The 15487-nt window shown below is 32.8% G+C and overlaps 1 protein-coding gene across 2 annotated transcripts in view; it reads right to left on the bottom strand.

Moving 5' to 3' along the window:
* LOC135132793 (sodium-independent sulfate anion transporter-like) overlaps nt 1–15487 on the bottom strand; it is a 55993-nt gene that overhangs the window by 2952 nt on the left and 37554 nt on the right. For both annotated transcript variants that reach the window (XM_064060991.1, XM_064060992.1), the window contains exons 3-4: nt 8694–8885; nt 8097–8317 (exon numbers count right to left, since the gene is read on the bottom strand). In XM_064060991.1, coding sequence (XP_063917061.1) covers nt 8097–8317; nt 8694–8885 — 413 coding nt within the window. The remainder of the gene's footprint in view (nt 1–8096; nt 8318–8693; nt 8886–15487) is intronic.

The following is a 15487-nucleotide window of genomic DNA, read 5'->3' as shown; positions in this document are numbered from 1 at the left end:
TTCTCTCAATCTACTTCAAAAATCACACACAAGTGGTCTCCGACAATTTTTCAAATGACTTCAAAATCAAAACAAAAGGAACCCCATATATTTTTTCAAACTACTTCAAAAACACAACAAAAGAAGTCCCCGAGATTCTTTCATACTACTTCAAAAACCACACACAAAAGGTCCCCGACATTCTTTCGAATTACTTCAAAAACCACACGGAAGTGGTTCCCGGAGATTTTTTCAAACTACTTCAAAAATAAAAGGAAAAGTGTCCCCACGATTCCTTCAAACTACTTCAAAAATAAAACGAAAAGTGTCTCCGAGATTCTTCCAAACTACTTCAAAAATAAAACGAAAAGTGTCCCCGATATTCTTTCAAACTACTTCAAAAACACAACAAAAGAAGTCTCCGAGATTCTTTCATACTAATTCAAAAACCACACACAAAGGGTCCCCGAGATTCTTTCGAACTACTTCAAAACCACGCGGATGTGGTTCCCGGAGACTCTTTCAAACTATGTATTTCAAAAATGAAACGGAAAGTGTCCCCGAGATTCTTTCAAACTACTTCAAAAACATAACAAAAAGTGTGCCCGAGATTCTTTCAAACTACTTCAAAAACCATACATAAGGGGTCCCCGAGATTCCTTCAAATTACTTCAAAATCAAAACAAAAGGAATCCCCGAGATTCTTTCAAACTACTTCAAAAACACAATAAAAAGAGTCTCCAAGATTCTTTCAAACTGCTTCAAAAATAAAACAAAAAAGGTTACCAAGATTCTTTCAAATTAATTCAAAAACAAAACAAAGGGGTCACCGAGATTCTTTCAAATTACTTCAAAAACAAAAAAAAAATAGTCCCCGAGATTCTTTCAAACTACTTCAAAAACCAGACATAAGGGGGCCCCGAGATTTTTCCAAACTATTTCAAAAACCAGACACAAGAAGCCCCCGAGATTTTTTCAAATTATTTCAAAATCAAAACAAAAGAGATCGGCTAGATTTTTTCAAATTACTTAAAAAATAAAGCAAAAAGTGTTCTCAAGATTCTTTTAAATTACTTCAAAATCAAAACAAAATGAGTCCCGGAGATTCTTTCAAACTACTTCAAAAACAAAACACAAGCGGTCCCCAAGATTCTTTCAAATTGCTTCAAAAACAATACACCAAAGTTTCTCCGATATATCGTCAAATAACTTCAAAGACAAGACGTCACAAATCAGGAGAGTTTGAGATTCTTTCAAATTGCTTCAAAAACAAAAAAGGGGTTCCGAAATTTTTCTAAACTACTTCAAAAATAGACACAATGGGTCCTCGAGATTCTTTCAAATTACTTCGAAAACAAAATACAAGCGATCTCGGAGGTTCTTTCAAATTATGTACTTCAAAAATAATACACTGAAATATCCCCGAGATTCTTTCTAATTACTTCAAAAACCAAATATAAGTAGTTTCCAAGGTTCTTTTAAGTTATTTCAAAAACAAGACCCTCAGGAGATTTCCGAGATTCTTTTAAATTACTTCATTTCGATTCTTTAAACTCTATTGTCAACATCACCTTCAGACGCCAATTTAACAATATTTAACTAGAAGTTTTATTTATTTATATTTAGTTAGTTGAAGTTGTATTATAATTATTTTTTTTAATAGATATTGATTCTTTTTTTTTGTATTACTATTATTTTTAATATATATTACTTTTGTTCTTTATAGATTTTCTGTGTTTGGGTTTGTAACCTGTTTCGAAATAACTCATTTATTTATTTATTTGTTTGTTTATTTATTCCTTCATTTATTTATGTATTTATCTTTCAAACTACTTCAAAAACCACACACAAAGGTTCCCGGAGTTTATTTCAAACCAGTACAAAAACACAACAAAAAAAGTTCCCGAGACTCTTTCAAATTACTTCAAAATCAAAACAAAAGTAGTCCCCGAGATTCTTCGAACTACTTCAAAAACCACACACAAAGGGTCTTCGTGATTCTTTCAAATTACTTCAAATTCAAAACAAAAAGTATCCCCGAGATTCTATCAAACTACTTCAAAAACAAAACAAAAGGGGTCTCTGAGATTCTTTCAAACTACTTCAAAAACCACGCATCAGGGGTCCCCGAAATTCTTTCAAATTACTTCAAAATCAAAACAAAAGTAGCCCCCGAGATTCTATCAAACTACTTCAAAAACAAAACAAAAAGCGTCCCTGGGATTCTTTCAAACTACTTCAAAAACTGCACACCGAGATTCTTTCAAAATTACTTCAAAATCAAAACAAAAGGAACCATCGAGATTCCTTCAAGCTACTTCAAAAATGCAACAAAAGGAACCCCCGAAATTCTTTCAAACTACACCAAAAACCACACACAAGAGGTCCCCCAGATTCTTTCAAATTACTTCAAAATCAAAACAAAAAGAGTTCCCGAAATTCTTCAAACTACTTCAAAAATAACACAAAGGTTCCCCGAGATTCTTTTAATTACTTCAAAAACAAACAAAGAGGTCCCTGGGATTCTTTCAAACTACTTTAAAAACCAAACGCATGGAATACCCGAGGTCCTTTCAAGCTACTTCAACAGCCAGGCACAAGAGACAAGTGGTTCCCTTGATTCTCCCAAACTACTTCGATTTTTCAAATATTGGATTTTAAAACTTTTTCATTTATCTACTCGATTTCAATATTTAATTTTCCATTTTTCAATTTTATCAATGTTACAGTTGAATTTACAATTTTTTGTTTTGGCGATTTTTCTTCCTTACAATTTTTATATTCATTAATTTTTTTCGATGTTTAATAATTTCTCTATTTTCAGTGTTTCAAATTTTCGTTTCTTCAGTTCTACGATTTGCAATTTTTTGTTTCTTCCATTTTTCGATTTTTCAAGTTTTCGAATAAAAATATAAAAATAACAATTGCCTTACGCTCAGGAAGTAAACAATGGAAAAATTGCGAAATGTAAAACTGAAAAATTAAAATGAAAAAGAGAAAACTTTGAAAAATCTAAACATTGGAAATTAAAAACATAAAAATCGAAAAAATGCAAAATCAAAACTACAAAAAAACAACTTGTAAAATCGAAATGCTGAAAATTAAAGAAATGGGAAAATCGGATAACTGAGAATTCCGAACATTGTAAAATTAAAAATTTGAAAATTGGTAAATCGACGAAGTGAAAATACAAAAATCAGACACAAGCGGTCCACCAGATTTTTTCAAACTACTTCAAAAACCAAACGCATGGGATACCCGAGGTCTTTTCAAATTATTTCAAAAACTAGACACAGAGAATTCCAGAGATTCTTCAAGCTATTTCAAAAGCCACACACAAAGGGTCCCCGAAATTCTTTCAAATTACCTCAAAATCAAAACAAAAGGAACCCTCGATATTTTTTTAAACTACTTCAAAAACCACACACAAGGGGTCCCCGAGATTTTTTTTAAATTACTTCAAAATCAAAACAAAAGGAGCTCCCGAGATTCTTACAAACTACTTCAAAAACAGAACAAAAAGTGTCCCCGAAATTCTTTCAAACTACTTCAAAAACTATACATAAGGGGTCCCCGAGATTCTTTCAAATTACTTCAAAATCAAAACAAAAAAGTCCCCGAGATTTTTTCAAAAAAGGGATTCCGAAATTTTTCTAAACTACTTCTAAAACCACACACAAGAGATCCTTGAGATTCTTTCAAATTACTTCAAAATCAAAACAAAATGAGCCTCCAAGATTCTTTCAAACTATTTTAATTATACAACAAAAAGGGTCCTCGAGATTCTCTTAATCTACTTCAAAAATCACACACAAGTGGTCCCCGACAATTCTTCAAATGACTTCAAAATCAAAACAAAAGGAACCCCTGAGATTCTTTCACGCTACTTCAAAAACCATACACAAGGGATCCCTGAGATTCTTGCAAACCACTTCAAAAACACAACAAAAGGAGTCCTCGAGATTCTTTCAAACTACTTCAAAAACACAATAAAGAGTGTCGTCGAGATTCTCTCAATCTACTTCAAAAATCACACACAAGTGGTCCCCGAGAATTTTTCAAATTACTTCAAAATCAAAACAAAAGGAGCCCCCGAGATTTTTTCTAACTACTTCAAAAACTACACACAAAGGGTCCCCGAGATTCTTTCAAACAACTTCAAAAACCACACAAAAGTGGTCCCCGAGATTCTTTCAAACTACTTCAAAAACCACACACAAAAGGTCCCCGAGATTCTTTCAAACAACTTCAAAAACCATATATAAGGGGTCCCCGAGGTTCTTTCAAATTACTTGAAAATCAAAACAAAAAGAGCCCCTGAGATTCTTTCAAATTATTTCAAAATCAAAACAAAAGAAGGCCTCGATATTCTTTCAAACTGCTTCAAAAACACAACAAAAAGAGTCCCCCCGACTCTTTGAAACTGCTTCAAAAACAATACAATAGGAGTCCCGAAGATCTTCTTTCAAACTGCTTCAAAGATAAAACACAAGCGGTCCCCAAGATTCTTTCAAATTGCTTCAAAAACAATATACACAAGTTTCCCCGATATTTCTTCAAATAACTTCAAAGACAAGACGTCACAGATCACGAGAGTTTGAGATTCTTTCAAATTACTTCAAAAATAATACATTGAAATATCCCCGAGATTCTTTCTAACTACTTCAAAAACCAAAGATAAGTGGTCCCAAAGATTCTTTTAAATTATTTCAAAAACAAGACCCTCAGGGGATCTCCGAGATTCTTTCAAATGACTTCATTTCGATTCTTTAAACTCTAGTGTCAACCAGGCGCCAATTTAAAAATATTTGACTAGAAGTTTTATTTATTTATATTTAGTTAGTTGAAACTGTATTATTATTATTTTTTAATAGATATTGATTCTTTTTCTTTGTAGTACTATTATTTTTAATATATATTACTTTTCTGTGTTTGGGTTTGTAACCTGTTTCGAAATAAATAATGTATTTATTTATTTGTTTATTTATTCGTTTATTCATTTATTGATTTATATATTTATTTATTAAAAAGACAAGATCACGGGATTTTGAGATTCTTTAAAACTACTTCAAACACATAACAAAAAGAGTCCCGAGACTCTTTCAAAGTACTTCAAAAACCACACACAAGGGATCTCCGAGATTCTTTAAAATTATTTCCAAATCAAAACAAAAAAAGCCCCCGAGATTCTTTCAAACTACTTCAAAAACATAACAAAAAGAGTCCCGAGATTATTTCAAACAACATCAAAATTAAAACAAAACGAGCCCTCGAGATTCTTTCAAACTACTTCAAAAACACAACAAAAGGAGACCTCGAGATTCTTTCAAACTACTTCAAAATGAAAACAAAAGGAGTCTCTTTCAAACTATGTACTTCAAAAATAAAACAAAAAGTGTCCCCCAGATTCTTTCAAACTACTTCAAAAATACAACAAAAAGAGCCCCCGAGATTCTTTTAAAGTAATTCAAAAACCACACACAAAGTCTTCCCGAGATTCTTTCAAACTATTTCAAAAACATAACAAAAAGTGTCCCCGAGATTCTTTCAAACTACTTCAAAAATCAGACATAAGGGGTCCCCGAGATCACACAAAGGGTCCCCAAGATTCTTTCAAATACCTCAAAAACATAACAAAAGTGTCTCCGAGATTCTGTGAATCTACTTCAAAAACTACACACAAGTGGTTCTCGAAAGTTTTTCAAATTACTACAAAATCGAAACAAAAGGAGATTCTTTCAAATTACTGCAAAATACGACATACAAGTGGTCCCCTTGAATCTTCAAATTACTTCAAAATCAAACAAAAGGAACCCCCGAGATTCTTTCACATTACTTCAAAATCAAAACAAAAGGAGCCCCCGAGATCATTTCCAATTACTTCAAAATACTATAGAAAAAGGGTTCCCGAGATTCTTTCAAACTACTTTAAAAACTAGGCACAAGTGATCCCCGAGATTTTCTCAAACTACTTCAAAAACAAACAAAATATGTTCCCGAGATTCTTTTAAACAAGTTCAAAATCAAAACGAAAGGGGTCCCCTAGATTCCTTTAAACTACTTCAAGAACTCCCCGAGATTTTTCAATTTACTTCAAAACCAAAACAAAAGTGGTCCCCTAGATTTTCCCAAACTACTTCAAAAACAAAACAAAAGAGGTCCCCAAGATTCTTTCAGACTACTTCAAAAATCAGATACAAGAGTTCCACGAGACTCTCTCAAACTACTTCAAAAACAAAACAAAAGAGGTTCCCGAGATTCTTTCAAATTACTTCAACTACAAGACAAGGGATCTCCGAATTTCTTTCAAACTACTTCAAAAACAAAACGCAAGGATTCCAAGATTCTTTCAAACTAGTTCAAAAATAAAACAAAAGAAGTCCCACTTTTAGAATTTTTCATTTTTCAATTATTATTGGATTTTAAAACTTTTTCATTTATCTATTCGATTTCAATATTTCATTTTTTACAATGTTACGGTTTTACGAATTTACAATTTTGACGATTTTGCAATTTTTGGGTTTTCTAATTTTTCATTTTGGCGATTTTTCTTCCTTACAATTTTTCTATTCATTAAATTTTTTCGATGTTTAATAATTTCTCGATTTTTAGTTTTTCAGTGTTTCCATTTTTCGATTTTTCAACTTTTCGAATAAAAATATGAAAGTAGCAATTCGTCCTCGGACTCGATTACTATACTTCTTCACCACACGCTCGGGAAGTAAAAAATGGAAAAATTGCGAAATGTACAACTGAAAAATTAAAATGATAAAATGAAAACTTGGAAAAATCTAAAAATTGGAAATAAAGAACGAAAAATTGTAAAACAAAACAAAAACGCATTTTCTTGTGGCATCAATTATATTAAATATTAATACATGTTTATAAAAAAATCTGAAACTTTCCAACTTTCAAAAATCGATATTTCTTTTAAATTTTTTGTTCTCATTTTTCTAGTAAGTCGATGTGTCTCTTAAAAAGTAAAAAATCGCAGGGGAACTATCAACTTTAAACATAGAAAATACTTAAGAAAAAGGAAATAAAACAAAAAAATAGAATAAGATAAAATTGTAATATGTAATAACATTTTTTGCCTTTATTTATCAACAAAATATTGTGGACAGATTTTAAAAATAACCCTAATACAATTTTTTTGTGAATCATTGCCAAAAACATCAAGGAAATTGGAATAACGTGGCAACGTCGCATCGGAATTTCAAACTTTGGTCTTTGACTTTTTTCTATGTGATGTGGTATATTTTTCATATTTAATTAAAATATTCCGAAAAATAAAAATATATGTTTAAAACGGTTTTATGTGTTCCACTGTCAATACCACAGTACTTGTCTTGGTCCTTGGACCAGCGTTGTATCTAATTTTGAAAGTCACGTATGGACCTCTCAGTTGTTACTGTTTCACATTAAATGCGACTTTCCCACACGCACGCCAATGTTGATAACATGGCCTCAGTTTCAATGCAAGAATATCGGATTATATCGTCCAGATTAATATTCACCGACTTTACCTGCCATTACCCGTTAGACTCATCTGACTAACAACTAAACAACCGAGATTACGCTACAAGCGCGTTTCACCATTTTTAGAAGCCGTCGACACCGTGTTCCGCTCCATTGCAATAGTGCACACCGGTAATTTTTAAAAATAATTTATTTCTCAATAGACACTTTCCCGCCCATCGCAGTTACGAAACCCTGCAAAAACCGCAGATAAAATAATTTAAACAACAACAACAACAACAAAGTGCCAAGAAATCAATTCTCCACTCCGCTTTTTGCCCGAATTCTGTCAACTCAGCACCACAACGCTGCACCTGCCACTAGCGCGCTTTTTTCCAATTTTTGGGAAGTACCTCGTCCAAAACCCACTGAACTTAATCCTGAAGGCCGCCACATTCGTAATCCGACTGTGCATAAAATCCCGGTGAATAATAGCAACTTCGCGATTTCGAAATCAGGAAGAGATCGGCGCAATTAGTAACAATAAAGCGTATTAATTATCGGCCCATTTTTAATGCATCAGGGAAACCGAGCAAAAAGCAGCTGTCTCCGTTATATAACTGATCATAGTAGGCGTCATTGCATCCAAGGACACTTACCCGCAGGATCAGCAGGACCACCATGCACGACAGCCCCAGGATGCAGTCCCAGAGCCTGGTCTCGGTGATGTGCTCGAAGATCTGCTCCCAAACTTGCAGGAATTTGCCCCCGGGGTAGCTCAAACCGAGCACGTCTTTGACTTGGGTAGTGGCGATGATGATGGCCGCCGCTGACGTAAACCCGATCGAGACCGGTCCTGATATGAAGTCGATCAGGAAGCCTGAAGAAAAAAGTTGTTATTAGGTCAGGAGTATTAATAGCCTTGTTGCATTCGTAGAGAAAATAGTGGCGGTACGGGTGACAAAAGGCGCTCCTCGAGTGGTACCGACGAGCGCTTGAGGGCGAAACCGCGCTCCGCTGTCCTCAATTCGGGTACTACTACGCACTACTATTACCGGTGATAATAAACGCAGACCATTTGCCCATTTAATAGCGACCACACAAGATAAACATTGGCAAATTCAACGGCGAGGAGGTCATCAGTAATATACATTTTAACGCAAGGATTTCGCAAATACCAAGTGGTACTAGCGGTTTACCTTAAATTTCTTTCCTCTTTGGTTGTTATCGAGTGCTGGTCTAGCGTATTTACCTACCTAGTTGGAGGAGACCCATGAGGAACTCGACGCAGCCGCTGAGGAAGCAGAGTAAGACGGCGCCGCTGACGCCGAAGCCGTGGTTGTTTTCGCGGGTTAGGAGACCGGCGATGGCGGTGGGGCCGATGGGGGCTTCCTTGCAGCTGCCGAAAATGGTGTAGACGAAGCAGGCCATGAAGGAGGAGTATAAACCTGGAGGAGAGTGGATAAAGTCACTTTATAATCCGCACAAATGGGTCAAAATTTTTTAAAAATTTTCAAAAATGTACAAAATTTCAGTAATTCATGAGTAATTAAAAATGGCGAAAATTGAAAAACCTATTCTGAATTACCAATGGCGTTCGAACTTGACCCTGACCTGATAATGGATAGTTAATTAGCCGAAACTAGGCGCTAAAAGCGCACCAAAAATTATGCTTGACTCGTCTGGAAAAAACCTCAAAAGTTTCCAGTAATTTGACTTAGAGCACCCTATATATTTTTACACAATTTCTTTTTTAAATTTCACTGCGACGTTGCCATGTTATTCCAGTTTTCTGGAATTTTTACTTCTCGAAAGTAAGCTAAGGAAGTATTCTAATCGAGTGCATCGGGTGACTAGATACTTTTATGTTTTCTCGACGTTTCATGACCCCGAGAATACGAAATAGTTAGACATGTAATCTCCGAAACTACTGCACCGATTGTTGTCAAATTTTGTAAATGTTATAAGGTAAGATACTCTTGCATTTCTGGTTTATTTGGGATTTTCACTTTGGGTTTTTCGAATTTTCGATTTTTCGATACTCTGATTTTCAATTTTTTAACTTCATTATCGATTTTTCAATTTTTCAATTTTTCCACTTTTCGATTTTTCGATTTTAGAATTTTCGGTTATTCGACTTTCTATATTTCGTTTCTTGGACTTTTCGATTTTTCAAAATTTCGATTTCAAATTTTTGAATTTTCGGTTTTTCCATTTTTGATTTTTAGATTTTCATTTCAAACATTATGTCACTGGATTTTCGATTTCTCAATTTTTTTTTTGATTTTTGGAATGCCTATTTTCGATTTTTCAGTTTTTCGACTTTCCGATTTTTGGAATTTTCGTTTCTGCAATTTTAGATTTTTCGATTATTATTTTGATTCAGCGTATTTTGATTATTTTACTTTCGATTTTCGATATTTCGAATTTTCGATGTTCTAATTTTCAAACTTCTTAATTTCGATGTCAGGATTTTTCAATTTGTCCATTTTTCGACTTAACGATTTTTCAAGTTTGGAATTTTAGATTATTCGACTTTTAATATTTCGTTTCTTGGAATTTTCGATTTTTATATTTTCGAATTTTCGACTTTTCGAACATTGGATTTTCAATTTTCAGAGTTTTTTTCGATTTTTGAAATTTCCTTTTTCGGTTTTTCGAATTTTTGATTTTCGATTTGTTCATTTTACAAAATTCCAATTTTCAATTTTTTACATTTCGCTTCTCCATTTCTCGATTTTTCGATACTGAGAATTTTCACTTTTCGAAATTTCCAATGTTCGATTTTTCAATATTCTAATTTTCAAATTTGGAGTTTAGAATTTTAAATTATTCAACTTTTGATATTTTGTTCCTAGGATTTTTCGATTTTCGGTATTTCGACTTTTCGATTTAGATCACTGGATTTCTTGAGAGTTTTTCGATTTTTGGAATTTCCATTTTCGGCTTTTCGACTTTTCTATTTTAGAATCGTTCATTTTCCGAAATCCGAGTGTTCAATTTTTTTACTTTTTGCTTCTTCGTTTCTCGATTTTTCAGTTTTTCGACTTTCTGATTTTTCAAATTTCCGTTTTCTCAATTTTCGAATTTTCGAATATTTGATTCGTCGAATTTTTGATTTCTCAATTTTCCATTTTTCAAAACTTTCAATTTCGACTTTTCGCCATTCTAACTTTCAAATTTTTTAAATTAAATTTCTCGATTTTTCAATTTTTCCCATTTTTCGACTTTTCAATTTTAGAATTTGCGGTTACTAGATTTTCGAAATTTCATTTTTTTCTATATTTCGTTTCTAAGATTTTTTGAAATCTCGATTTTAGAATTTGCGGTTACTAGATTTTCGAAATTTCATTTTTTTCTATATTTCGTTTCTAAGATTTTTTGAAATCTCGATTTTCGAATTTTTGATTTTTCAGTTTTCCTTATTATAATTTTTCGTCTTTTTTCGTCCTTATTCGTCCTTTTTGGTCCTTTTTCGTCCTTTTCGGCCTTTGTCGTCCTTTTTCGTCCTTATTATCCTTTTTCGTCCGTATTATCTTTTTTCTAACTTTTTCGTCTTTTATCGTCGTTTTCGTCCTTTTGCGTCCTTTTTCGTCCTTCTCGTCCTTTTTCGTCCTTCTTCGTCCTTATTGTCTTATTTCGTCCTTTTTTGCCCTTTTCGTCCTTATTATCCCGTTTCTTCCTTCTTCGTCCCTTTTCGTCCTTATTATACGTTTTTCGTCCTTCTTCGTCATTTTTCGTCCTTCTCGTCCTTTTCCGTCCTTTGTCAGTTTTTCGACTTCCTGATTTTTCAAATTTCCGTTTTCTCAATTTTCGAATTTTCGAATATTTGATTCGTCGAATTTTTTATTTTTCAACTTTCAATTTTTCGAAATTTCAAATTTTCCATTTTTCAAACTTTCAATTTTCCAAATTACGAGTGTTCGACTTTTCGCTATTCCAACTTTCAATTTTTTTTATTTCAATTTCTCGATTCTTCAATTTTCCCATTTTTCGACTTTTCGATTTTAGAATTTTCGGTTACTAGACTTTCGATGTTTCGTTTTTTTCTATATTTCGTTTCTAAGATTTTTCGAAATCTCGATTTTCGAATTTTTGATTTTCCAGTTTTCCTTATTATAATTTTTCGTCCTTTTTCGTCCTTATTATCCTTCTTCTACCTTTTTCGTCCTTTTGCGTCATATTTCTTTTTTTTTTGTCCTTTTCGTCCTTTGTCGTCCTTTTCGTCCTTTCTGTCCATTTTCGTCCATATTATCCTTTTTCGTCCTTTTTCGTCCTTATTTGTTCTTTTTCTTCCTTCTTCGTCCTTTTTCGTCCTTGTCGTCCTTTGTCGTCTTTTTCGTTTTTTTTCGTCCTTTCCATCTTTTTTCGTCCCTATTATTCTTTTTCGTCGTTTTTCGTTCTTTTTCGTCCTTCTTCATCCTTTTTCGTCCTTTTCGTCTTTTTTCGTCCATATTATCCTTTTTCGTCCTTCTTCGTCCTTCTTAGTCCTTATTATCCTATTTCGTACTTTTTCGTCCTTATTATCCTTTTTCGTCCTTTTTCGTCCTTTCCGTCCAAATTATCCTTTTTTGTCCTTCTTCGTTCTTTGTCCTCCTTTTTCGTCATTTTCGTTATTTTTCGTCTTTTCTCGTCCTTTTCGTCCTTCTTCGTCATTTTTCGTCTTTTCGTCCTTTTTCGTCCCTCTTCGTCCTTCGTCCTTATTATTCTATTTCGTCCTTATTATCCTTTTTCGTCCTATTTCGTCATTTTTTGTCCTTTTTCGTCATTTTCGTCCTAATTATCCTTTTTCGTCCTCTTGCGTTCTTCTTCGTCCCTTTTCGTTATTTTTCGTCTTTTCTCGTCCTTTTCGTCATTTTTCGTCCTTCTTCGTCTTTTTTCGTCCTTCTCGTCCTTTTTCGTCCGTATTATCCTTTTTCGTCCTTATTAACCTTTTTCGTCGTTTTTCGTCCATTTTCGTCCTTTTTCGTCCTTAGTATCCTTTTTCGTAATTTTTCATCCTTCTCGTCCTTTTCGTCCTCTTTCGTCCTTACTATCCTTTTTCATCCTTTGTCGTCCTTTTTCGTTCTTTTCGTTCTTTTCATCCTTTTTCGTCCTTTCTCATTATTTGAATATTTGATGCATCGGTTTTTCGTTATTCAAATTATCAATTTGTTTCTTTTTTGATTTACCGATTTTACTATTTTTCGATTTTTCGAATTTTTTTATTTATTTTTCAATTTTTTGATTTTTTCTCGATATTCCGATTTTTCTAGTTCTGACTTTGGGTGGATCGATTTTTCGATATTCGAATTTGTTTCTTTTTTTATTTTCCGATTTTTCAATTTTTCGTTTTTTCAAATTTTCGGTTTTTCGACTACTGATTTTTTGAGTTTTCGATTATTCAATTTTCTGATTCTTCAGTTTTTAAACTTTTCAAGTTTTTTATCTTTCGACCTTTTGATTTTTTCTCGATTTTTCGAATTTCGAACTTTCCACTTTTCGATATTCCGATTTTTCGAATTTTCGGTTTTTCCATTTTTCGGATTCTCATTTTTCGAATTATCAATTTGTTTGTTTTTGATTTTTCAAATTTTCAATTTTTTGTTTTTTCAAATTTTCGATTTCGAATTTTCGATTATGGATGTTTTAATTTAAAATTATACAATTTTCTCATTCTTCAGTTTTTAGACTTTTCAATATTTGTACTTTTCCGACTTTTTGATTTCATGAGTTCTCGATTTTTCAAAGTTTCCATTTTTCGGTTTCCGATTTTTAGATTTTCTAATTTTCGGTTTTCCGATGTTTCGGATTTTCATTGTTCAAATAAGAATTTGATGCATCGAATTTTCGATATGAGAATTATCGATTTGTTTCATTTTTATGTTCCCGATTTTTCAGTTTTTCATAGCTTCGTTTTTTCAAATTTTCGGTGTTTCGAATTTTTGATTCTACAAATTTTCGATTAGGTCCTGATTTTTTGAATTTTCGATAATTCGATTTTCCCATTCTTCAGTTTTTAGACACTTCAGTATTTTTACTTTTCAACCTTTTGATTTCTTGAGTTCTCGATTTTTCGAATCATCAATTTTTTCTTTTTTGATTTCCAGATTTTTAAATTGTTCAGTTGTTCGTTTTTTAAAATTTTCAACTTTTGGAATTTTCGATTACTGGTTTTTTGAATTTTCGATTATTCAGTTTCCCGTTCTTCAGTTTTTGGATTTTCATTTATTTTTCGATTTTTTGATTTGTTTTTAGATTTTTAATTAATCTAGTTTTTGATTTTTGATTTCTTGAGTTCTCAATTTTTAATTTTTGGACCTTCCGACTTATTTTTGAAATTTTGTTTGTTCAATTTCTGATTTTTGGAATATTTGCTTCATTGAATTTTTGATTTTCCGGTATTTAGAATTTTCAATATCCTAATTTTTGTCAAATTGAGTGTCAAAAATTTCGCAAGTGAGGAAATTTCAAAAACCGAGCTTGTCGAAAAGTTGCCTTAAAATTCGTCTTCAGCAGGACACAAGTGTGTGAACCCGTGGGACACCCTGTATAATAAAAAATGCTTTTAGCTAGTGCATTCCACCGTAAAAGTGAAAACTAATTCTGCATCATCGGACCGTTAAAACACCCTGTAATAAATAACAAACCCACAGTTAAATCGACCGATAAACACCTAATGGGTATTTAATTGGTTCTCCTGATATTTAAAAAATTATTTATGCATTACGCAAGACTAATGGCTTCTGGTTTATTGGCACTCCAAAATATTCCAATATTCGCCAATAATTAAGCACCACAATCTATCAACAACTCTTTGTGGGTGGATTATCAGACAACCAACACCCAATCACTCAAAAGAATGTCTGACTCACTTTTATTTATTTACATTCTTTTTTGCGTGAATATCTCCTGATAATAACCAGCCTGAAAGATGATAGAAGTTTTTATCCACATTCAATTTACTATTTTTTTCCCATCAGAATTAGCATAGCAATTTGTGTCAGCTTACCTGTAAAAGTGCAAAGTGCAGGTGAATGTATCCATGACTAACACTATATTTGACGTATTGTGTTTATTTGCTTCCGGTAAATTGTGCTCGAATGCATTTACGAATTAAATGCTGCATCAGTTAGTCAATTATTTATTTATTTATTTGCTGCCACACGTAATTGCCAATCTGATAAAAGTGGCATGGGCCGGTGGTAAATAAAACAAGCAAGGTTTTTTTGGCGTCCGGCTGGCTTTGGAGAAATGGAGAAATAAAAAGCTGACGGTAATAACCGCTTTGGAAAAACTAGTCTTTGACGTCACAACAGATTAATGTTGGTAAGTTACGTCTTGTAAAGCTTCAGATTTACATCGAGATACGAAAATCCACACCTAGACGTAGGTAGGACAAGCGAAATTATGGGAACACTGCGCTTTATTGTGTGTTAACAACACAGACACAATAAAAGAGTTTTGTAAACTACTAGTTTTTGTTGCTTTGTAGTCTGCTTACATCAAATTAAAAAAAAAAAACTGTTAGTTCGTGTGACGTGTGTATTATATGTGTTTATTTTTGAAGACAAGATAAAACATCGTGATGTAGGTCAGTCCAGTTTTTTACGAAATAAATATTGCCAATTGTGTTTTGCGATTTTATTTCAGACATAAAAATAAAAGAAACAATAAAAATGCAACACTTCATGTTCTAACCATTGAACAAAGGATAGCTGACGCTTTAATTCTGGAATTCCACATTCACATTACTAATTTGTTAAACTATGGAGAGAACAATAAAAACACGGTCAGACGGAGCCCTGGATTTTAGAAGGTTTGTCTTTGATCGTTGCATTTTCAATCCTACTTTCAAATTGATGATAAATCACTTAAGACGACAATTCTATCAAAGACAAATTTTCAAAAATTCATGGCTGGTTTTGATCGCGTTTTTTATTGCTGTCTCGGTATTTTGAACATGTGGTCTATTATAGGAATATTATACAGGGTGTTCCAACGGTTTGGAAGATACACACCGAAGTTGTATGTTTTAAAGCACTCAGTATATGTTTACACATCTACAACT

Source organism: Zophobas morio, unplaced genomic scaffold (assembly GCF_036711695.1).
Source record: "Zophobas morio isolate AGI-343-1 ecotype UQ-CSIRO unplaced genomic scaffold, CSIRO_AGI_Zmor_V1 ptg000021l, whole genome shotgun sequence".
NCBI lineage: Eukaryota > Metazoa > Arthropoda > Insecta > Coleoptera > Tenebrionidae > Zophobas > Zophobas morio.
Note: the sequence above shows the minus strand (reverse complement) of the source record. Positions and strands in the feature narration are given on the sequence as shown.